The sequence below is a fragment of the Castor canadensis genome, chromosome 1 (genome assembly GCF_047511655.1).
Source record: "Castor canadensis chromosome 1, mCasCan1.hap1v2, whole genome shotgun sequence".
NCBI lineage: Eukaryota > Metazoa > Chordata > Mammalia > Rodentia > Castoridae > Castor > Castor canadensis.
In genome coordinates, this window is record NC_133386.1 from 2,884,474 (window position 1) to 2,906,796 (window position 22,323).

The 22,323-nt window shown below is 46.2% G+C and overlaps 1 protein-coding gene across 2 annotated transcripts; it reads left to right on the plus strand.

Moving 5' to 3' along the window:
• The first annotated feature begins 587 nt into the window (after positions 1-587).
• Positions 588-22,130, plus strand: Sft2d1 (SFT2 domain containing 1). 2 transcript variants are annotated; one of them, XM_074070558.1, is made up of 8 exons: positions 588-1,209; positions 11,994-12,080; positions 12,601-12,677; positions 15,190-15,271; positions 17,198-17,233; positions 18,566-18,624; positions 19,982-20,011; positions 21,609-22,130. In XM_074070558.1, the coding sequence occupies exons 1-8, from the start codon at positions 1,087-1,089 to the stop codon at positions 21,646-21,648; spliced, it is 534 nt and encodes a 177-aa protein (XP_073926659.1). In that variant the 5' UTR covers positions 588-1,086; the 3' UTR covers positions 21,649-22,130. The 2 variants fall into 2 exon arrangements, with proteins under 2 accessions (XP_073926659.1, XP_020014309.1); XM_020158720.2 differs by lacking the exon at positions 588-1,209 and adding an exon at positions 1,221-1,379.
• Positions 22,131-22,323: the final 193 nt, after the last annotated feature.

Consider the following 22,323-nt stretch of genomic DNA (forward strand, 5'->3'; position numbering starts at 1 on the left):
TCCCTAGGAAATGCCTGTTTGCATCTGAAAGGCATCTCCGCCCTCAGGCAATGCAAAAATAGGCTATAAAACCCATTCCCCACCCTGACCCATGGGATCACCGGTTTCCGGGTCCCCCTGCATTCTCCAATATGCAGTCTTTCTCTTTTCTCCAACTAAATTCTCTACAAATAAAATCTTTCCGACCTCTGCTGTGAAGAGTTTGTGCTTTTATTCTCAGAGCAGGCTCAAGAACCCTGAGCACCTGAAATTCCTGCGCGTGTCATCCCTGCATCAGATGTACTTTTATTAAGTAGGCATAGAGGCTCATTGTACAGCTCTTACACCTACTTTCTCACCTTCCTTTTAAAAGACAAAAAGGATGAAAGTTCACACTTTAGTATGAGTAGGCCAAATGCATTCATTTTTTGCCTGAAGGATGCTGGGCATTGGCTGCTTTGTGAGTGTATGAGCTGCTCTTCTGGAGTGCTCACTGAAGGCAGCAGGATGGACAATGACCCCCTTTTAACGATCAGGGTTTAGGGAGGGAACAGAGCCGGAAAGCAGTTAGACAAAAGGCATTTTCCTTACCGTCTCGCCAAACCTAGGAATAATCGCTCGAGCAGAGCCTGTAAGGACAGGACTGGCGTGTTGGAGGGCTCCAGGTTTCTCTAGCACCTATCTGGACAACATGGAGCCCTCCTTTCTAATCTCTCCTGTCTTGGCATGGTGAAGGATGGAGGAGAGAGCCACTTTCCCACCCAACACTGGGCTGTTCAAAGTCCGCTCGACGGGTCTGACTGGGGAGAGAGCGGGGTTGGCCGGGCTGTCCTCGCTCGCCGGACACGGAGGCTCACTCCTGAAATCCTAGCTACCTGGGAGGCTGAGATCGGGAGGAACAAGGTGTGAGGCCAGCCCGGGCAAACAGCTCGCGAGACCCCCTCATCTCGCAAATAATCAAAGCAAAATGGACCAGAGGTGTCCCTTCTTCTGGTGACGGTATGAAACCTATCTGTTCTCCCCAACCCTGAGCATTCGGCAGGTGACAGCAGCTCGGCTGAGGAGACCGCGTGGGGAGAGAACCAGCCGCCCGCACCGCATCCCCGCATGATGGTCCACAGCAAACCGCACCGAAGGAGCGACTACAGCGCCAGCGTAACCCGACCTGAACAGCGGGCCATGAGGGAGGCCGGCGCGCATGCGCACGCTTACGTCACACGCCGGAAAGCGGTACGCCCAGACTTCCGGCGGCGCGTTGTTGTTTAGGTTCCGGGTTTCCGGGTAGGTACCTGAGGCCGGCGAGCGAGTGGCCCGCGCAGCAGCCCGCGGAAGGGGCCATGGAGAAGTTGCGGCGGGTCCTGAGTGGCCAGGACGACGAGGAGCAGGGCCTGACTTCGCAGGTAGCGAGCCCGCGCCGAGGGCGGACGAGCAGGAGGGGCTGCCGTCCAGGGACTCCTTCCCGGTCTCCACGGAGCCCATGAGGCCCGGGAGGCCCACCCTGCCCTCGGCGGCCGCGTCCTCGGAGGCCGCGCGCTCCTCCGCGGTCTGAGCCCTCGGCAGCCTTGGCGGTCCCGGGGTGCGGGGCGAACTCGGGGAGCCGAGGCCCCAAACCCTCGCCGCGCCCGTTTGCCTCTAGGGCAGATAAATGAGGTGCCGTGTGTGAGGACCGCTCATTTTAAGGGGTGCCCTTTCGGGCATGGAGTGCTCGGTGGCTTCCCACCTCTGCAGTGATGATCGTGGGATCATCACTGTTAATGCATGTTAATGGGCTTTGCCGTGGCGTGTCCATACACGCATGCGTCGCCGTACGTTACCTTCTGTAATATCTAATAAGTAAAATTTCTCACGCCCAAGTACAGATTGACCACATGAAATGGGTCGATTTTTGACATAGAGACACTGGAGGGAAACAGCAGTGAAGCCATACGGAATTAAAAGTTGTCTGGTAAGGCCCTGAGCTCTGGCAAACGTTTTTTAAATAAAATACCAAAAACTCTTGTGATTGCGCTTCTCCCATGAGACTTGATAAGGGTTACTTCCCCCCAGCAGGAGGGTTATAAATAGGAGCACAGCAGGAACTGCTTTGTGTTTCTGTTTTGTGTGCCTGACACGGAAGTGCAGCATTACGGTTGAGTTGTGCCCCCCAGGAGCTTCATCTGCTCCCTTTCCTCCTCTGACTTCCTTCCATGCATCGTGTTTATTCAGCACAGCTTGTGGACAGGGTTCTGAGCTAGTTTTGGGGTCCAGACACTAAGACAAATTGAGCTAAGTGAAATCTCAGTGCCCCAGGCTTGTTAGGCAGCCCACTTAAGCCAACCCCCCAAGCTCTTTTTTTGTTTTAGTTATTTTTCAGATAGGGTCTTGTGTTTGCCTAGTCGTGCCTATAATGATGATCCTTCTGATCTCTGCCTCCCAAGTAGCTGGGATTACAGAGGTGAGCTACTGTGCCCAGCCTCTGGTGACATTTTTCTCAATGGCTATTTTGTGCTCCACAGTACAGGAGCTATAACCACATGTGGCCATCTAACTTAATTAAAATTTAAAGATTTAAGATTTACTTCCTTAGTCACAGTGGCCACGTTTTAAGTGTTCACTAGCTACTGTGCATGTGTGGAACATTTCCACTGTAGGGAGTGACAGTGTCACTCTAAACCGTGGGGATGTGAAGGTGATTTTTCCAGGCTGCAGTCTGGAGAGGAGAAGGATATATAAAGAAGTAATTATCAAATGTCTGAGCAACTGGCTGGTGTTGATAGAAGCTGTGAGTTTGCACTGACTGTTCAAGGTCCCACATTTGCTGCTATTCAAGATCCTGTGTTTTAGCAGTGACCAGCACAAAGGCCTTCTCCACATCAGGCTTACCTTTTAACCGAGGGACCAGTTAATGAACAAGTATGTAGCGTGCCGGGTGAGAAAGTGCCGCGGCAAAGTTAGAGTGGGTTGCAGAGCTTGGAGTTACCTTGTTGTGTAGGGTGGCTAGCCAGGCCTCTGTGTCAAGTTGTGCAGACCACCAGGCAGAGGTCAGCAGATACAAAGCCCTGGGAACAGAGTAGTCCATGTGTTCTATCTAGGCCAGGTGGAGGCTGGAGCAGGGAGCAGGGTTACTATCCCGTGGGTCCTGCAGGCTGGGGAAGGGGTTCGTTTTACCCTGAGTGCAGTGCATGCTGGGGACTTGAGCACAGTGGTGATGTGGCTAACGTGGATGTTCTTTATTATTAAAATGAAACCTGTGGAGCTTCAAATTAATCTGGTGATACACTATTTCATTTAAACAAATACGATCTGCACGCTCACAGTGAGACATGGCTTCAGTTCCAGACATCACGTCCTCAAGATAGAAGTCTTTAAGAAAAGGAGGGGGGAGCTGAGGCATAGTTCAGGTGGTAGAGAGCTTGCCTAGCAAGCTGGAAGCCTTGTGTTTAATCTCCAGTACTGCAAAAATGGAAGGAAAAAAAAAAAAACCAAGAAACTTCACGTATCACAACATGAAAATTGGAAGATAGATCAGTATAGCTGAAATCTTTCTCATGACCTGTAGGGTTTGGGTTTGGAGTTGGGGTTTTGGAGTTCTTATGTCTGTTTGTTTTTCTTTTGGCAGTACTGTTAATGGAACTCACAGTTTTTGTTTTTCAAGACAGGGTCTTGCTGTGTAACCCAGGCTGGCCTGGAATTCACAGTCCTCCTACTGCAGCCTCCTAACGGCTGGATTACAGGTCTGCACTGCCATACCTAGCCATTAACGATGGTTTTTATTATCAACTCTTTAGTTCTAGAACCTCCTTAATGGTTACCAATACTCCAGTCACTTTGAGCGGCCTTAGGTAAGGCAGTACTCCCTCTCATGTGTGTGAGAACTCACCCAGCAAATTCTTGGTTGTGAAAGATGACTTATTTTTTGCACCTCTTCGTAGGTCTTTGTTCCCAGGTTAATAAACGCAAGTGTTACCGACTTGAATTTTAAAGGCTCACTCTGTGGGAAATAGACTGTGGGCAAGGATAGAAGCCCAGGGGCTAGTCAGGCAAAAGCACAGTGCTCCCAGTGAAAGATGACTGCCTGAGCAGCTTGAATCAAAAGTGACAGAAACAAAGTAGGCAGGTTCTGTCAGTAACTTGACTGTGGAGCTGACAGGATGGCTTGGGTGTGAGAGAGTGAGGGGAGATGAGGCTGCTTCGGCAGTATTTGACCCTAGCAGCCAGGAAGATGGAGGTGCCCTTAATGTGGGATGTGGAAGGAGCAGGTTCTCAGAGGAAAGCTAATTTGATGCAGATGCTGCATCTGAGACGTTGCAGTCTGTCAGAGGTGAGGCACAAGCAGAGAGGAGGTGACCCAAGGATTGGCTGTGGAGGTCTCCATTGTGAAGGCTGGAGGAGAACCAGAGGGGTGCCTGGGAAGTGAGGGGACAGTGCTCAGGAAGAACAGGCATCACATGCTGTGAGAGGTCTCCTGGGTTAAGAACTGAGACCCGTGGAAATCAGATCACTTCCAGCAGAGCAGTTGTGGTGGCTACATGGCAAGCTTGTTGTTCAGTGGGTTTGCTGTAAAGCAAAGAAGTGGCATTTGGAAGGTAAGTAGGGATGGGAAACTATTTTTTTTTTTTTTTAACAGTCAGTAAATAACATGCTGCTGTGCTTTTGGGGTGGTCGAGGAAACGGGAAGTGACGGCAACAGAGGTTCATCGCAGGAGCCATCTGGGAGAGGCTGAGAAGCAGAGGGACCCAGTGGGCAGCCTGAGGTGGGACTGGTGGTACAGATGCACATTTGGCGCTGCGATGGGTGGGCGTTTTCATGACTCCTGAACTGTTCACTAAGCAGGATGTGAACTGAGCGGGTTTTGGAAGTTCAAGGAGAAGGTGTGGAGTGGTCGTGTAAGAGGAAGAGTGGATGAATGCACCAAGGCAGAGCTACTCCCTGGGGTAGTGGTCCTGAATTTAGAGTGAGAGTTGGCACACTTACGTGTGTTTCCTTCAGCTTCATTCGGCAACAGGGCAGGGCAAAGTTCAGATTTGGGGTGAGAGTGTGTTGGGAGAGGAGGAGGGCCGGGGGCCAGTGTGAGTAACAAGAGTGTTGGTGGGAAGGAGGTAATAGTTAGAAAGTGAGGTTATAGAGACAGTTGAGATTGTACTGCACTTATTAATAGATACAGGGTTTGGTGGCCAAGGTAAGGGGGAGGTTTAGTCCATTGGAGGAGAGAAGGTCATGACACCAAGAGTCCAGAGTTCTGGAAAGATTGCTTTCTTCATAGTGAAGGCTTTGAGAATGAAGACAGGTAAGGTGAAGAGCCAGTGAGAGGAGCGATGTGGGAGATGATTGGGGATGCAGGTGGGGAGGAGCAGGGCACAGTGTCATGGCGGACTTGAGCAACTCTCTGGGAAGGGAGGGGCAGGAGGAGAGACCCCAGCCCACCTCCTGTCCTGGTGGTACAGGATGCTGAGAGAACGCAAGCTCTCAAGAAGGCTCAGAGGAAACCTGAAGCCAGGCTCAGCAGGATGGGATTGGAGTGGGGTAGTGAGAGGAGGGAGAGAACCCGGGATTTGCCAGTGGAGCCAGGCTTAGATTACAGGTTCACAGGCCTGGAAGTGGGTGAAAGGTATGCTGAGTGTTGAGCGTCTTGTGTAACAGGAGGGGGACATGGTAGAATAGGGGACACGGATGGTCTTAGACCTGTTGAGGGGCTAGGCAAGGGTGAGGGCAAAGCAGTAGGTGTTAAGGGGCTTCTTGGAGTCTGGGCTTCTCTGACCTGTTGCTGAGGGGCTTTTGAGGTCTGGGGAGTGGCAAGAGAGCCAGCGTCTGGGAAATCTTCAAGGAAGGAACCGCCTAAGGAAGGTCTCAAAAAAATCCTGTCCTGCTGTCCTTGTCTGTGGCTCTTGGAATAAGCCAATTCCTGCTGTGGCCTCTTGGACCTGCACTGACCTGGCTCCCACCTCCTCCTTCTTCACCCCCATGTGGCTCCCTGTGCCCCAGCCCCTCTCTCTCACTAAGCCTTTTCTGCCAGGCATGTGGCAATTGCATTTTTTTGCTGAATGCCTCAACATGGCTCTTCTCAAGATGGAATTCTCACTTGCCAGTCTTTAGCAGACCCTTGTTGATTCTAGTTACTGTACCCATTCACTCTTTTAGCACTTGCTGCATTCTGTCGTTCATCCTCATTTGGGATTCCCTTCCCCCATTTGCAGGTAAGCGCCTTCAGGGCTGAGCCCTTGTCTGTCCTGTCTCCTGTTTATCAGGGTTGTGCAGTACCTGCCACGCACTATGTGTTCATAGGCTTGTGGACAAGAGGGCAAGTGCTGAATGGCTTGGATTCGGACAGTTGCTGAGGCGAGGAGCCCTTGTTTGGAGGTCATACTGCAGGGATGAAACAGGGAGCCCGTTCCTTACGCAGGGCAGCTCTTGCAACAGAAGTCTATTTCCCACAGATTCTGTCTGATGGGGCTCACTTCACGCTTCACAGCTGCACTTCTGGTGTGGTGGAACGGGGAAGGCAGCTTCCTGGAGCCTCTTTGGAAAGGACTCTGATCCCATTCATGACGCTCTGTACCCTTGACTTAATCAACTCCCAAAGGCCGTGGTTGGGTCGGGGGAGGGGACACAAAACATTTGGATCATAGCACAAGTTTGAGCGAGGTCACTTGTGGAATGCTTATCCCGTGTTTGCAGACGTAAATAATCTGTCATAATGTTTAACCTTTTTTTCTTGTCTTTTCTTTCTTTTGTTGGTACTGGGGTTTGAACTCAGGCCCTCATTCTTGCTAGGCAGATGTTCTACCACTTGAGCCGCTCTGCCAGCTCCGTAATGTTTCACCTTAAATTTCATCACATGGAAGATGGCAGTAAGAGAAAATACCTGTTACTGTGTATGATAGTCTCCTGCTGCCTTTCTCACTGCAAGCTGGTCAGCACAATACTTGTGTGATGTTTTGGGACATGTATGTGGTCTTCCTCTTGTGTCCTGGCATACAGTCTCTAGAGTGATGATGTCTTTTGTGCACTAATGTATTGGCTGGTGGCTGGCTTCCTCTAGGTAGCTGCTGGATTGCAGCTGGTCAGGATCTGAGCATTGGGCATTTCAGCCCCACCTCTAGCCTCCTAGAAGAGGAGAAGGGCTGAAGGTTAAGCTAACTACCAGTGGTCAGTGATGTCATCACTCATACCCTGTCAGTGAATCTCAAAATCCCAAAAGGACAGGGTTGGGAGAGTTCCCAGGTAACAACATTTAGAGGTCTGAGCCCAGACTTAGTACAGAAGTTGTGCACCTTTCTCCCTTAACCTAGGCTGTGCATCTGTTTGTCCTATCTTTCATAATATCCTTTATAATAAACCAGTGATGTGTTTGCTGTAGTTCTCTGAGCCAAGCTAATGGAACCCAAGGAGAGGGCTTACAACCTGACTGTCAGAAGCACAGAAAACAATACAGGACCTGCAGTTGGCATCTGAAGGAAGTGGCCCAGGGACTGAGCCTCACCTGTGGGGTCTGGTACTGTCTCTGAGTGGATAGGTTCAGAACTGACTAGAGGACACCCACTGGTCCCCGAGACTGTGGCACTATAGCTTTGGGGTGTGGTGTCCAGTGAGTGCAGGGGAAACTGACTAATTTTCCTCCATAGCTTCAGCCCTCCCTGTCTGCTGTCCCTCACTGTTGAAGGGTTTGAATGGACCTGGAGGAGGTGCCAGCATGAGAGGAAGGAAGAATGATGGCAGGATCAGGAAGAAGCCAGAGGGGTGGAAACTATTGACGAGATACAGAGGAACCAGGACAATCCAGAGCAGCTTTCCAGGGACAAGGACAGAGAGAAGTGGCCATGGGTAGTCCATTGCTGTGGAAGGCACAGAGGCTGACGTCTTGATGAAGCCTCAAGGCCAGGAAAGTGACTGTTGTGTCTATAGGGTTGGGTCAGGTAAGGGTTGCAACTAGTGTGTGTGGTCAGAGAGCTTGCCACCCTGTAAAGGATCTCTGCCCAAGGCTTCGGACAGTCCAGGAAAGCAGGCGCTGAGCTGGGAGCTGGGGGAAACCTGGGCTGCAACTCCCTTCAGCCTTCAGTGCTACAGGCCCCGTGTTCCATGGCATCTTTCGTGAGAGGCCTCTAGGTTGAGGCTGTGCCACCGCTCATTATCAGTCACACGTACGGCTGTGGTCTGGACGTGTACAGCCGGCCTCCCAAATGCATAGTGAAATCCTGATCCCCAGTGTGATAGGATTAAGAGGTGAGGAGTGGTTAGAGATGTGGGACGTGGCTAGGCATGGGTTTACTGTTCGTTAAAAGGACCCCAGGGAGACTCCTTACCCCTTTCACCACATGAGGACGCATCAGGAAAGCACCATTTGTGAAACAGAGCAAGTGCTCACCAGGTAGCACTTCTGCTGCTCCCTCTTTCTTGGCCTTCCAGCTTCCAGAATTGTGAGAAATAAATTTCTGTTGTTTATAAGCTGCTGGGTGATGGTATTTTTGTTAGAGCAGCCAGCACATAGTTATTTAATCGGGGACTGGACCCCTCTCTCCATATCAGATTGAGAGAGAGTGAGAAACAGGCTGGAGGGTAACATCAAGCAAGATTTTTGCTTAAGACAGGAGAGTCTTAAGCAGGTTTAAAAGTAGATATTCATAGTCTCAGAGAGGGGTTGGTTCACTAGAGAGAAAATTGCACAGTGTAAATACCTGGATGGGGTCTGAGAGGTGGGCCTGAGCTCATGTAAGGGGGAACCCCTCCCTAGGAACCAGAGGAAGAACCAGGCCTGGGTGCTGTGGGCAGCTGTGCTAATTTGGTAACAGCAAGGGAGTGCCAGGCACTGGTGGCTTCAGTTTCCTGTGTTAGCTAGGAAGGGCAGCACTGGGGCAGGAGAGGCAGGCTTGAGGTGGTGGCTATGTAAGAAAGGAGGTTGACGTAGGCGTTAGCATGCAGGCAGCCTTCTGCTGGCTCAGTGAGGTTGGTGACACGTTTAGATGTCCCATATCTCACCTAGCAGTGATCAGTTGTGCAGACACTGCTTGGAGCAAGGAAAAGAGGCTTGATTGGAGGTGGGATGGAAGCAGTGCTCCATGAGCTTGCTGTTGAGGACACTGGGGCTGCGGGGCAAGGCCGAGGGGTTTGGAGAGGAAGCACCTCAGGGAGAAAGTCCTGGGAGTGAGTCAGTGAGCGGAGATGGAAAGCCATTGGAAAGGGGGGTGAGACAGGCCCAGACTGTCCACATGCATGTGGGCGTCAAACACTACCCGTCAGGTTGCTGTGGACTAGGACCTACGATCAGGACTTCCAACTGAGAGAGACAAGGAGAGCAGAAGGCAACACATGAGGGTGGGGGTGGTTCTTGAAGGGGGAGCATCCGAGGAAAGCAGATAGCCAACTGTACTGGGGGTCTCCAGAGGGGTGCCCACCTGTCTACTGATCGTCTTTGTACACCGCTGCTATCTTGAAGGGAAGAGTGGGGACGCTGGATTCGGGGCGTTTGCTAATTCAGAACCACAGCATGCTCGCTTTATTTTCTCCCACTGGCAGTAGCCCAGGAACTGCACTAGGCACCAGCAGCTGTCCCTGGTGGTACAGCCCAGGCCTCAGCTCGTCTACCATGTGTAGGTGGATCCACTCATTCATCCTCAAAGCTGGTGTTTGCTTGTTTGTAATGGATTCCTCGTCATGGGCAGTGTGGTTTGTGCTGTGGCAAGAAGTCCCCAAGAATGGGCAGAGTGGCCTTTGCTCTAAAGGCTTTCTCTTTGTTTCCTCTTCCTTTGGTGACAAATAAGTAAAATAATTGGCATATTTTTGAGGGAAGGTGGTGGTAATTTTAATGTTAGGTATTTTTATTCTGAGATTAAGAGATGAACAAAGTTGAGGTTTTTCCTCATCGTGGCTGGAAAAGCAAGTAACACGTAGGTGCTTATCCAAGACAAACCTGAGGATCAGGGGTCCCCATCTCCTACTGGGAAACAGCTTTTCTATTATGTTGAAGTGTTGTACAGTTTTCCCAATTAGGAGTTGGGAAATCTGTGATATGTTTGTGTATCCAGGACACAAGTCGTTTGTTTGTGGATTGATTATTCCACATTTACAAATAGAAATAATTTGTCACAATATTTGATTTCAAAGATTATCACATGGAAGATGGTGACAGGAGGAAAAAGACTTACTACTATACAAATAACCATACTGTTTTGTTGCTGAGTAAAAAAAAAAATTTGCTATTGAAAAGGAATGAACCAACATTGAACTTAGAAACAATAGGGTGACAAGTTTGTAAAGGAGAGAAGAATGAGTGCTTTTTCCTTTCTGCACCATCCTCCCATCTGTGTGGACTCATTCTGACCTTTAGAAATCACGGTTAGTATACTGTTCCTTTATTTGGTGGTACTGGGGTTTGAACTCATACTTGCTACCACTTGAGCCACTCCACCTACCCTTCCATTTTTTAATTGACAAATAAAAACTGGATGTATTTATGGTGTGCATGATGCTTTGGTAGGTGTGCACACATTGAACAGCAAAGTCAAGGTAATAGCATTCCCATTAAGAATGAACCATAAATCATTTGCTAAGAAATGTGCAGAATTTAGGACTTTTTTGTTCTATGTTGTTAAAGTATATGTGGTATATATTATTTGTAATCAGAAAGAATAAAATTTAAATGTTTTTATAGGCATGTTCATTGTGTATTTAAAACCAAGTGATCAGCTTTGCTATGAACAGGTGACATTGCTGGAAACCAAAATATGTGTAAAGCAAATTTTTAAAACCGTTGAAAGTGTGTTAAATGTGATCTGTGTCACCGTGATGGTGCTTAGTTATCTCGTCTGCTTTTCATGCTGCATAAGGATTCTCGGATTGCCTGCTGAGGTAAGGAGTGTAACCAAAGGCCTTGTGACCTAGTGTGTGTAAACTTTCTGCTCCATCTCGTTACCCTGAGACACACTGTACGCACAGAGTCTTTCTTTTTAAGTGTGTGTGGTAGTATAAGTTAGAAGCTTAAATTTTGGAATAGGAAGTCTTGTTGTGTCTTTCTTTCGAGCTTCTTTGAACAGCTGTTGTTAGCTTTTCAGCCTCCCAGTGATGCTGAAAGTACACATTAATAGTGTGCTTGGTCATCTGAATGTGTTCACTCAGTCAGTACTGTTGAGAGTACGCATAGCAGTCCCTCTGTCTTCCTGCATTATTTGGTTAAGATTTGCGTGGCATTGGAAATGCTGCTCTAGAATAAGTAATCATTTCAGAGGTTTGTTTTTACCCAGTGAGGTACCAGTGTTGTCACGAGTTGCTTTAAAGGAACTGTTTATAATGGGAGTTGCCATTGTGTGTCCTGGAGTTCAGCAGGCACCTGCTGAGGCCCCCTCCTCAAGTCACACAGTGTCCTGCTGATGCTCCTTGTGGTACAGTCTCCCCACTGCACCCCTGCCTATGCTAGTGACCAGGGGAGGGGAGGGGCCCCTCAGGCTCAGCCCCTTGCTTCAGGCAGGGCCTCTACTGCAGTGCAGTGCACAGGCCCAGGCTGACCTCCAGTTGAAACCACATCCATGCATGGTGCCTCTGCTTCTCTCTGTGGCTTCCCTGTCTTCTTAAAGCTGTCTGCTGAAGATAGGTCCCATCTGAGCATCCCCATCTCAGTCTCTAAGGCCGAGAGAATGTAGGATGAGCCCTGTGTGCCTCCACCCAGCTTCAGCAGTTGCCTGTGTGTTTCCTGCCTTGTGTTGCCTGTGTGTTACCTGAGCCCTGCTTTTAATCATCAGTGCATTTTGTACTGTACATCATACTATGTCACTTTGTCTAGATCCTCATGCACCTACTACCTGAAACAGGTGAGACCTTTTGTGAAATGTGAACCAGACCATTATGAGACCCAGCAGAACTATTTCCTAGTGTCTGATACCCAGACCACGTTCATACGTCCATTGCAAGCACAGCAGTGACACTGCAAGGTGCAGAATAAAAGATTCAGAGTCATGCTGAGATAGAACTTGCCTTTGTTTAGCATAGAACCAGATTTGTACATGGTGATTTAAGAGCGTGTTCTCCATTTCCCCTCTTTCCTAAGGTCCTGGACGCGTCATCCCTCAGTTTCAACACCAGGCTGAAGTGGTTCGCCATATGCTTTGTGGCCGGCGTTTTCTTTTCCATCCTCGTGAGTTAAGCGTTGTCTTGCTTAAGAGTTTGTGTTTTGAATTAGACTAATGACCCTATTCACTGCCAACTCTGATTATTTTGATGGAACATCAAATAATCACCTGAACGAGAGGGGTAAGGATTGAGTGATTAATTGATTAGTGTTTTGAGAATTGTTTATATAATTTTATTTAAGAAAAAAAAACTGTGTGTTCAGAGAACCAGAGAGTCAGTAATTTAGATGTGTTTATGACCTGTTTTAAGTTGCCATTCAAAATGAATAATTTCAATAGTGTGACATTGCACGAAGACAGTTTGTTACAGCTCATTTATGCATACTGAGCAGATGGGCAGAAGATTCAAATTAGTACAGACCATTGAAAAGTCACTGGTTTTACTATGTAGTCAGGCAGATACCAGCACGTTCCTATTTCAACATTAGACTGTAGCATTTATAGAATTGCTGCAGCAGTGACCCTTTCATATTTTAAGTATTAAGGTCATGAAGCTACCTTTAACTAACTACATTGTCTAACTAGGGAACTGGATTGCTGTGGCTTGACATAAAACTGTTTGCAGTGTTTTATACTCTTGGAAATCTTGCTGCATTAGCCAGGTATGTGTGTTATTTTGGCTTCTCAAAAACTCTTTGTTTGCTGTCACTACCAGATTCACCTTTCTAATAAGCACTTTGCTGGTCAGAGGTTTCTGTTGCTCTATTCAGCCCCGAAATTTATGTTCATTGTACAAATACTGATTGACTCCTGCTGTGTGCCACGGCAGGCAGAGTACTAATGATGAGAGCAGCCAGCAGGGAGCAGGTGGTGTGTGCCAGGGGCTGTGTTGAGTGAGTCATAAGGTAGGTGCTGTGCCAGCCTCCTGTGACACTGGAGATGGCAGTCACTTGCCCACTATAGGATCCTCCTAAGTTGAGTGGGGCAGGAATCTCAGCCCACATGGGCTCCAGAGCATAGGCTTGCAGCTGCCATGCTGTAGTCCTCACTCCTGTGGAGTATAGTTTGGGTGAGTGATACGGTCACACAGTAAGCCAGAGCCAGAGCTGAAGGCCTTGGAGCAGTGCCAGGAATTAACTGGCAGCCGGCAGCTGTGGCTGAAGCTGTGTTCATTGGGTGGTTGGGGGCTCCTCTATGCGAGCTTTGCTGAGTCTTTGGATAGGTGAGCTGCCTTAGTCCATTTGTGCTACTTTAGCAGAATCCTACAGACTGGGTGATTGGTAAAGAATAGACATTTGTTTCTTACACCTCCAGAGACTGGGAAGTCCAAGGCAAAGGCTTCGGTGGGATGGTGTGCTGAGAATGTGGAAGAGCAGGTCCCAGTGAGATGCCTTGCCTATGGGGGCCTAGCCCCATAAGGGGGCAGCCTGTGGCCTGGTCCCCTCTGTGTCTCACATCAACAGCACATTTAGACCATTGCAGTTGTGAAGTGTCCTTTTAAAGTTAAGGGGGAAAAATCCCAGCACTGGGGAGGCTGAGGCCAGCCTGGACTGCAGAGTGAGACCTGTCTCAAAAGCACAAAGCATAGGCATTAACTTCCTACCTAGAACTCCAGTAGCTCAGCAATTAAGAGAAAGGATGGCAAAAGAGAATGTAAAATCTTCTGTGCAGCAAATACTGGAGAGGCAGCCCACAGAACGGGAGAAAATATCTGCCAGCTACATATCTGACAAGGTATTAGTAACCAGAATTTACAGGGAGCTCAAAAAACTAAACTCCCAAAGAGTCAGTGATCTAATGAAGAAATGGACAGATTGACTGAATAGAAATTTCCAGTGGAAGAAATCCAAGTGGCCAAAAAACACATGAAGAAATGCTCACCATCCCTGGTCATAAAGGAAATGCAAATCAAAACCATCCTAAGATTCCACCTCACTCCTGTTAGAATGGCTATCATCAAGAACACCAACAACAACAAATGTTGGCAAGGATACGGGGGAAAAAGGAATCCTTCTGATTGTTGGTGGGAATGTAAGCTAGTACAGCCACTTTGGAAAACAATATGGAGGCTTCTTAAACTAAACATAGCAATACTATTCATAGGGATATATCTGAAAAAATGTAAGTCAGGATACAATAAAGACACTTGCACACCCATGTTTATTGCAGCATTATTCACAATAGCCAAGCTATAGAAACAGCCCAAATGCCTTACAACTGATAATTGCATTAAGGAAATGTTATACACACATGCACGAATGGAATATTATTCAGCCATAAAGAAGAATGAAATTTTGTTTGTAGATAAATGGATGGAGCTGGAGAATATCATATTAAGCTAAGTAAGCTGGGTTCACAAAGACAAAAGTCACATGTTTTCTCTCATGTGGAAGATAGAGCCAAATAAAAATATAAGCGTTGTCATACAAACACACACAGAACTTTCCAAAAGCAGGACTGTTAGAGGTACTAGGGAGGAGGGAAAGAAGAAGAGAATGATAGTGAAGCACATCACGTCCGTGTAGGAACGAGACACAAAGAAACACGCTGAAACTGCTGAGCAACACAGGTAGGGGAAGGGGATAAGGCAGAGTAATAGAGGGGGTTTGACGGGTTGCAGTGCAATGCATTTACAGTAAAATCCCAAGGCCGAGGCCCACTGAACAACGAGCAGGACTTACACACTGAAGGACAGGACTGCAGGACAGGTCATGTCAAGGGGAGGGCATGAGGGGGAAGGAAGAGGGTACAGGAGGGGGGAGGGGAAGGAAAAGGGTACAGGAGGGGGGAGGGGAAGGAAGAGGGTACAGGAGGGGGAGGAGGGGGGAAGAAAGAGGGTAGGGGGAGGTGATTAAGGTGCTTTCTACACAGGAGTGAATATGGAGCACTGAAACCTGTCAGTCATTCTAAGAAGGGGGAGGGGAAGAGAGAGAAAATGGAGGGGATGAGCCAAACGGGTACATGGTACATTGCATATATGGAAATATCACAGTGAAACCCCTGTACAACTATTATACACTAATAAAGTATTTTAAAAAGTTAGGGAAGAGATTTAAGTAGATTTAGGAAGAGATTAAGTGAACTAACAAGGATTCTTTCTAAAAAGCAATTTTATTTTTCTTAGCTAGACAGATTAGTGGAGCCACCTCTCAGCAATGTTCTTTGTTTTAATAGTACGTGCTTTTTAATGGGACCCATGAAGCAGCTGAAGAAAATGTTTGAAACAACAAGATTGCCTGCAACAGTTATTATGCTTGTAAGTAAACAATGTTAGCTTTTAAAAATTTTATTGAAACATTTTTCATTGTTTTACGAATGACTGCCTGCTCATGTGTGTGTTACTAGATTTCTCTTGTTGAATATAGTAAATTATATCAAGGCTGTGTGGTAGAGTTTGGGTGATACAGTGCTGGCTAGATAAACCTGCTTTCTATCGCACGTGCCTGTGATGGTGCTGAGTTTTTATAGTGAAAGTTAGAGCTGGATGTCTTTTCACTCTTAAGCCGCATAACACTGCTCGGTTGTCTGGCCTCTTCGGAGGGTAGGAAGAGAAGTGAGCTGCTACTGAGTCCCTTCCAGTCTTCTCAGGAAGAATTGATGTTACATTGTCATCAGGCTTTCCTATTTGTGTACTTAACAAATAATCCTAACAGTATTATTCTATAAACACCTTTAAGTTGCCCTTCACTGCACAGTGGGTTCTATGCTACTCACAGTCTTCACTCTTTTAAATTAAGTGCTCTCTTCATCTTGAGCTTGGGGTTTGGGGGCAGAAAACTTGCTCTTGAGGTTACAAAGTGTTTTCATTATCACACATCCTGGGTTTTCAGTTGATCAATTTCCTGTAGGATGAGGAAGGAGCCCCACTCCGCCTCTCCCCACACTGAGCCTATGGTTGTCAATTCACTTGTTCTTCTGCATCTCTTGCACATTTTTTTCCCCTTAAGACATTTGTGATATTTCAAGTATTATCTGATTAGCTTTTTCTTTTAAATATGAACTATTTTCAAACACAACTAATCTATATTAACTTTAAGTACGGAATGTTTAATTGTAACCTGCCTGCCAATCTTCTCCATCTTCTCACCAGAGAAAAACTTTTTGGCTTAATTTTTTTATGTCTTTATTCAACATGAATTTTACTACTACTTTTATAACTCTTCTGGTTATTTTGAGTTTCCTAGATTAGTGTGCACACACACACACAGACACACACACACGTGTATGAACATTTAGCTTTATCTAGATTACTAGGAAATTGTCTTACCTGTTACACTATAAGAAGTTTATATTCCAGCAATATTTTACTTGGATCTGTTTTATTTAGGATGTCTTGGCACTCATCACTAATCCTTTAGTATACTGTACACAAACAAGCATTCCATCACGAGAAGGCTGGAGTGTCAGAAGTGGGACCACAGTTGTTTCTGTGGTGCGCATGCCACAACTGGAGTCACGGTATTCCAGGAGAACATAGTGCTTGGTGCGGTTTGCTCACACAGCTCCTGCCTCATGATGGCAAGGATGAGCTTCTGCCTGTAGCGACCTCTGTGCTGGCTCTGGCTCACCGTAGCAGAAAATCACAGCCCAGTCCTTCCTTACCACAGCCCTTGAAGCAGTGGGCAGGTCCCTCATGTAAAGAGAGGACAGCTGAGGTCTGGACAGGTGGACAGGCTCTCTAACTGAGCCAAGGCCCCTGAGATTATAGGCTTGGGCCTGGAATCCCATTTGGGTGTTCTTCCTCAAGCTCCTGCCTCTCCCATTTGCCCAGTACCGGCCCTGTGACACAGGTGTAGGTGATCAGACTGTGTGCGTGAAGCACCGTTAGAGCCAATGTGTGGGGCAGGTGCAGGTAATTGCACTACTTGAGCTGGAGCTGTACTTAGGGTGACTGCTGGCACTGTTGCTAGGGAATAGCATCGCATCTGCAAGAACAGCTTTTTGTCATTCAGTCTTCAAATCTCTCACTTCATCAGAAGGTTATTTATTAGGTGCTGAATATTCTAATTGTAGACTTTAAAATAAGAGTCTTGGAGTATATAAGTAAACTTACATAGCATCAGCTGCCTCATTGATTTTATTCTCCAGCGTATTATCTGAAGTGAATATAGAATAGTTTGTGCATTTTGAAGAGACTTTTGAAGAATCTCAGGTTTATCATTTACTCTTTCCTTCCCTGTAGCTGTGCTTTGTGCTCACCCTGTGTGCCGCTCTGTGGGTAAGTTCTATCAGCTGCTACTTGTCCCACATCATCTCAAAAAAGCTCACAGTCCAGTTTCATAAAGCCTACCAGAGGTTACACGTCACTAAAACATGACTTGGTGAGATTCAGGTGCTAGATGTGGATAGACACAGGTAATCGTTAAGTGCATACATCTCACTGTGGTCACTACTCTGAGGCGCCTGACGCCTGTGATGGCACCCTGATTGGGGAAAAGCCCTTGCTTGTGTGGTGCCCGTGGCTCAGGAGAAAGCAGCCATGGGGCAGGTGCAGCATTGTCTGACAAGATGCCCAGCCAAAATCAACAAAAACGCAGACGAACCTGAGCTAGTCTTGTACCACCGGTGGATAAGTGACTTCTGCATCCTAGCCTCTGAGGAATTTGCATTGTAACAGTCCAAGCCACTCATTGGTGCTTCTCTGATGCTTCCTTATATTTACTTGTTGTACCCTGCCTGCTTCCCAGAAGGCTTTGAGGCAGTTCCTGAGTTGTCAACAAAAATACACATTTCAAAGAAGAAAGGCAGTGGAAGAACACTCGCCTAGTGTGCCCCAGGCCCTGGGTTCCAACTCCAGCACCACAGAAAAAGGGGAGGAGCACAGTGTATCACAGCTTAGAAATATTCTACCACAAATATTGTGGTTTTCTATTTTGATGATGTAGTTTTATGACATTATGTAGACCTCATTTCCTCATGCTGACCTAAAAGAATATTCTTAAAAATGTTTGTACATTCCTACGGAATGTTGATCTCAGCTTTGGAATGTTCTAGAACTCAACACTAAGAATAAAGACGTGCACAATAAAATGTCACGGTGGAGCTGGGGGCGGCTCAGTGGTGGCACCTGGCTGGCGTGTGCACGGCCTGGGTTTGATCCCCAGCACATGGAGGAAGGAAAAGAGAATTCTTAAATCCTTGTAAAGCAGCTGTCGAGTTCTTATATTATTCCAGAACGTCATGGTGATGCCCAGTTTTCCTTTAGACCAGCAGTGGGGAACCTGTAAGGAACTGCCACGTGGGAATGGATCTAAGGGCTTTAAACGATGATTGTGGAAAAGTTTACATGACTCAAAGCATCTAACTTTTATGAGTAATAATTTTCAGTGTCATGCATTTTGTGTTTTTGTTTTTCAGTGTCATGTATTTTGAAGTATTTTATAAAGACAGTTTTTGAAAGGAAATGTACTTCCTGTATATTTAAGTTTCTTAAATGTATCAAACTAAAATTTAACAATGGAAATAAATGGACACTGAAAGACAAGAATTTAATTACAGAAAGTATTTTTTAAAATTCTGATTTACTCTTTCTTTGTTTTGCTGCTGTTAGTGGAAGAAAAAGGTGCTGGCCTTGTTATTCTGCATATTACAGTTCCTGTCAATGACCTGGCAAGTCTTTCCCTAAACCGTTTAACTCTTAAAATGTCCTGGGATGTAATAACACATTTTCTTGGAACCTGTGAAGCCCTGTAAATGGGGGGGTGGGGAGCAACCTCCGGCGAGGCCAGGTGACAGGAGGTCTGGGGTGAGTCCTGATCTGGACAGTGTCCTCAGTGGAGGTGGGATGCTCCAGGGCTGGCTGAGGCATGGTGCAAAGAGGAATAAGATGTAGGCGAAGCCAAGTGAATTCATAAAGCTGGAATTCGCTCTACTGTGGGCTGTGTGGCCCTGTGATGTCTGGACAGGTTCTCAGGGTGGGCAGTAATGGCATGCTGGCTAAGCACTGTTTTCAGGCTCTCTTCTGTCTGCAGTTTCTTCTCCCTTTTCTCAGCACCTGTGTGTCCTTCTTTCTGATCAGACTCCCTGTTCCTTACAGCCACATCTGTGTGGCTGGCTGGCATCTAGTGCCCCTGCATAGAAAGCCCTGGTGTCTGCCTGATTGACTGTCCTGAGCACCGGCCCCTCCCTATAGACCATGAGATGTGTTGCTGTTCTCAGAGCTGCATCTGGCTTGCCACTTCCTAATGGCCAGGTTTTCCTGTCACCCCACCTGGCTTTGCCTGGGCTCAGTTCTTTTGGCCTCATTCCTGCCTTTCCACTGCTATTTGTTGTCCTATCAACAAATGTTAAATGTAGCTCTGTACGTATTTCAAACTCACCACATAATGTTTTTTGACTCTAGTTCATTGAAATCTGAAATTTAAATTGCATCACTTGGTTATTTTCTCTAATAATTTATCTTTTACTATCTAATGTATATCCAACTATTGACTTATCCCTAAAAGAAAATACAGTTATTCTCAATTATTTTTAGTTTCTGCTTTAAAAATACAATTTATAGCTTGGGACTGTGGCTTAAGTGGTAGAGTACTTGCCTAGCATATGTGAGACCCTCGATTCAATCTCCAATACCACAAAATAATAATAATCTAATATAGTAATTATTTTATTATAAAAAGCTCAAAGTTTAGTATGCATCAGAATAACAGAGAGTTTGTTAAAATATAGATTGCTGGGCTGGGATGTGGCTTGGTAGTAGAGTGCTTGCTTAGCTTCACAAGTCCCTGGTAGGTTCAATTCCCATCACAGCAAAAACAAACTAAATTGCTTAATAAAATAGTCTTACGATGCAGGAGGTCTGCAGCTTAACAGTTTCCCAGTGATGCCATTGCCTGTAGTGTGGGGTCACACTTTGAGAACAGCCGTGTGATATTCTGCAGGTGTGTCAGGACAGTGCTTGACATAGCCACTAGGAATAAAGGGAGCCGTGCTGAGCAGGTGTAACATGCTTGATGGTTTCTTGCAGGTACAGTCTGTCGTACATTCCCTATGCAAGGTGAGCCATTTGAATTCCATCTTAATTCTGGTCCTTTAATCATCTTTATACAAATACATGAATGTAAGTAATTTTTACATTAAACCATATGAGGCTTTCGATTGGCTTTGACTTCTTAAAGGAAGTACTTTTTGCATGAGGTGAAAGAAGCTTGCCATGTAAGTAGCCAGTGTAAACAGGCTGCACGGGTGAGGTAGGCTGGGCCTTCCTCCTCCTGCCTGCCATGTGAGCATTTGCAGTTAGGGGTTTGACAGGCCCTGGAGCCTGCTGTGGCTGTCATGTTTGATAATAGGACACAGACTCCCAGCATCACAAGTTCTGCTTTCAAAAAAAACGGGGAGGGGGTTTACTGGGAAAATGAGGTGTGATACATAAATGTTTTTAGCCGGCAGAAACCTATGTAGTCTGTATGTTGAGTTGAGAGGTAAGTGACATTTTCTTATGCTCTTCCAGAGAAAGGTATTTAGTTGTGGAGGAAAGACAAAATTTAATTCCAATCTTAAACCTGACAGATTGGGAGAAGATTCTTGTGAGGCATGGCTTTGCTTCTTTGTGAAATTTGGAGATGTGTTGTATATTTAAAAACCCAGTAGAATTGTATGCCTAATTAAGAACAATGAAGAAAATTGGTAGAAACCTTTTTATTTTATTCCTCCTCATAGTTCCTTTTAGTGAACACTTAAAGGAGAAAAAGCCAAACAGAATGAACTACAGATGAGGAAGCTGTAGACAGCATTTGCAGAGGTGATTCACTATACTATAGCAGCTTAGCTAGGAGCCCTCCAATACTTCCCCCTGTGGAGGAAAGGCCAGTGGGACCTGATATCCAATGGGAAACTCCACGATGTGTCACTGCTTCTGGAAAATGACCCACCTTTTCCAGTTTAGACTCTTACCCTGAAGAACGACAACCAGTGTGCCATGATAAGCAGTTTGCTTTTAAAATCTAGTTCATCCTCTGCTTCCTGCTCCACCACACTCCCCCACCATGATGTTCTGCCTCACCATGGGCCCAAAAGCAACATGGCCGGCTGACCCTGGACCAAAAGTTCTTTTACCAGTGCCTCCCCTTGGCCAAATCCAACACAGAACGGAATAGGGGAAGGGCCAGAGCCAAAATCTGTATTCAAACTGGCAAATGAAAGGCACAAAGACTGGAATAGCATGTGAGAGAGAACACATGTAGACCGTGTCTGGTTTACTTTGCTGGACATACGCTCTCTAATTCCATTTTTCTGCAAATGACATTGACAGGCACTTGGCTGATTCTGTGACTCAGCTCTTGTGAGTAGTGTCATAATAAACAGTGTATGTGGGTAAAAAAAAAATCATTTCATTGACTCTTTTCTAAAATTCTTTTGTTAGGTTGTTTTTGGTATTTGCATTTATTTCTTGGTATTAAGATCAGCATATTTGCTGGTAAAGATTTCCTAAGATAACTATCCTTTCAAAAATTAGCAACCCTTGATTTTAAGTGCTGTCAGAAGCATGGAGCGTCCGGACCCCACTGTGAGAAGGGGCCGTCCTTGGCAGGACCATTGTGCAGTTTGCATTCGTGGAGCATGACTGTGCTTTGCTCTCCTCCCTGTCTTCCCAGGGACGCAGTAATCAAGTGCTGCTCTTCTCTCCTGAGCTGAGGGTCCCGAAGGGCTCATGGAAAGGAGCATTGGGGTACCGCTGGTCTGTCTGTGGAGTCAGCTGCTCCTTGTGGAACCATCACTCCAGAGGTGGCCGCAGTGACATCTCAGACCGTGTCACATGTTGGTAAAGCCACACTTGATTCAGCTAATAACGCTTGTAGCCTTAGATTTGTCATGTGACATTAATCTGTTTCCAAAGATAAGGAGATTTGTAATCATTGCCAGTTGTAAGTAATTTTACCCAGTTGTTTAATCTTTTCAAAACAGCTTTCGAAATGTAAATATTTAAGGGTAAATCTGTGTTGTGAGATACATTCAGCTTATTTGCTTTTTTTTAAATGTCTGCATTTTTAGAGTATCTTTTTTTTAACTTTTAAAAATGTGAAACTTTATACTTTAAAATTAAAATTGCTTATTACATATAATAAAAATAATATATATCTTTACAATTTTGAAATAAATCCACCCTTGGAAAAACAGCTCTTTTGCATTGGATTTTTAATATCTTAAGCAGTTCAATTTTGTTTTTGTGTGGTTTTTTTTTTTTTTTTTTTTTACAGTACTGGGGTTTGAACTCAGGGCCTCATGCTTGCTAGGTAGGCACGCTACCACTTGAGTCACTCAGCCAGCACTATTTTGTGTTGAGTGTTTTTGAGATAAGTTTTCACAAAC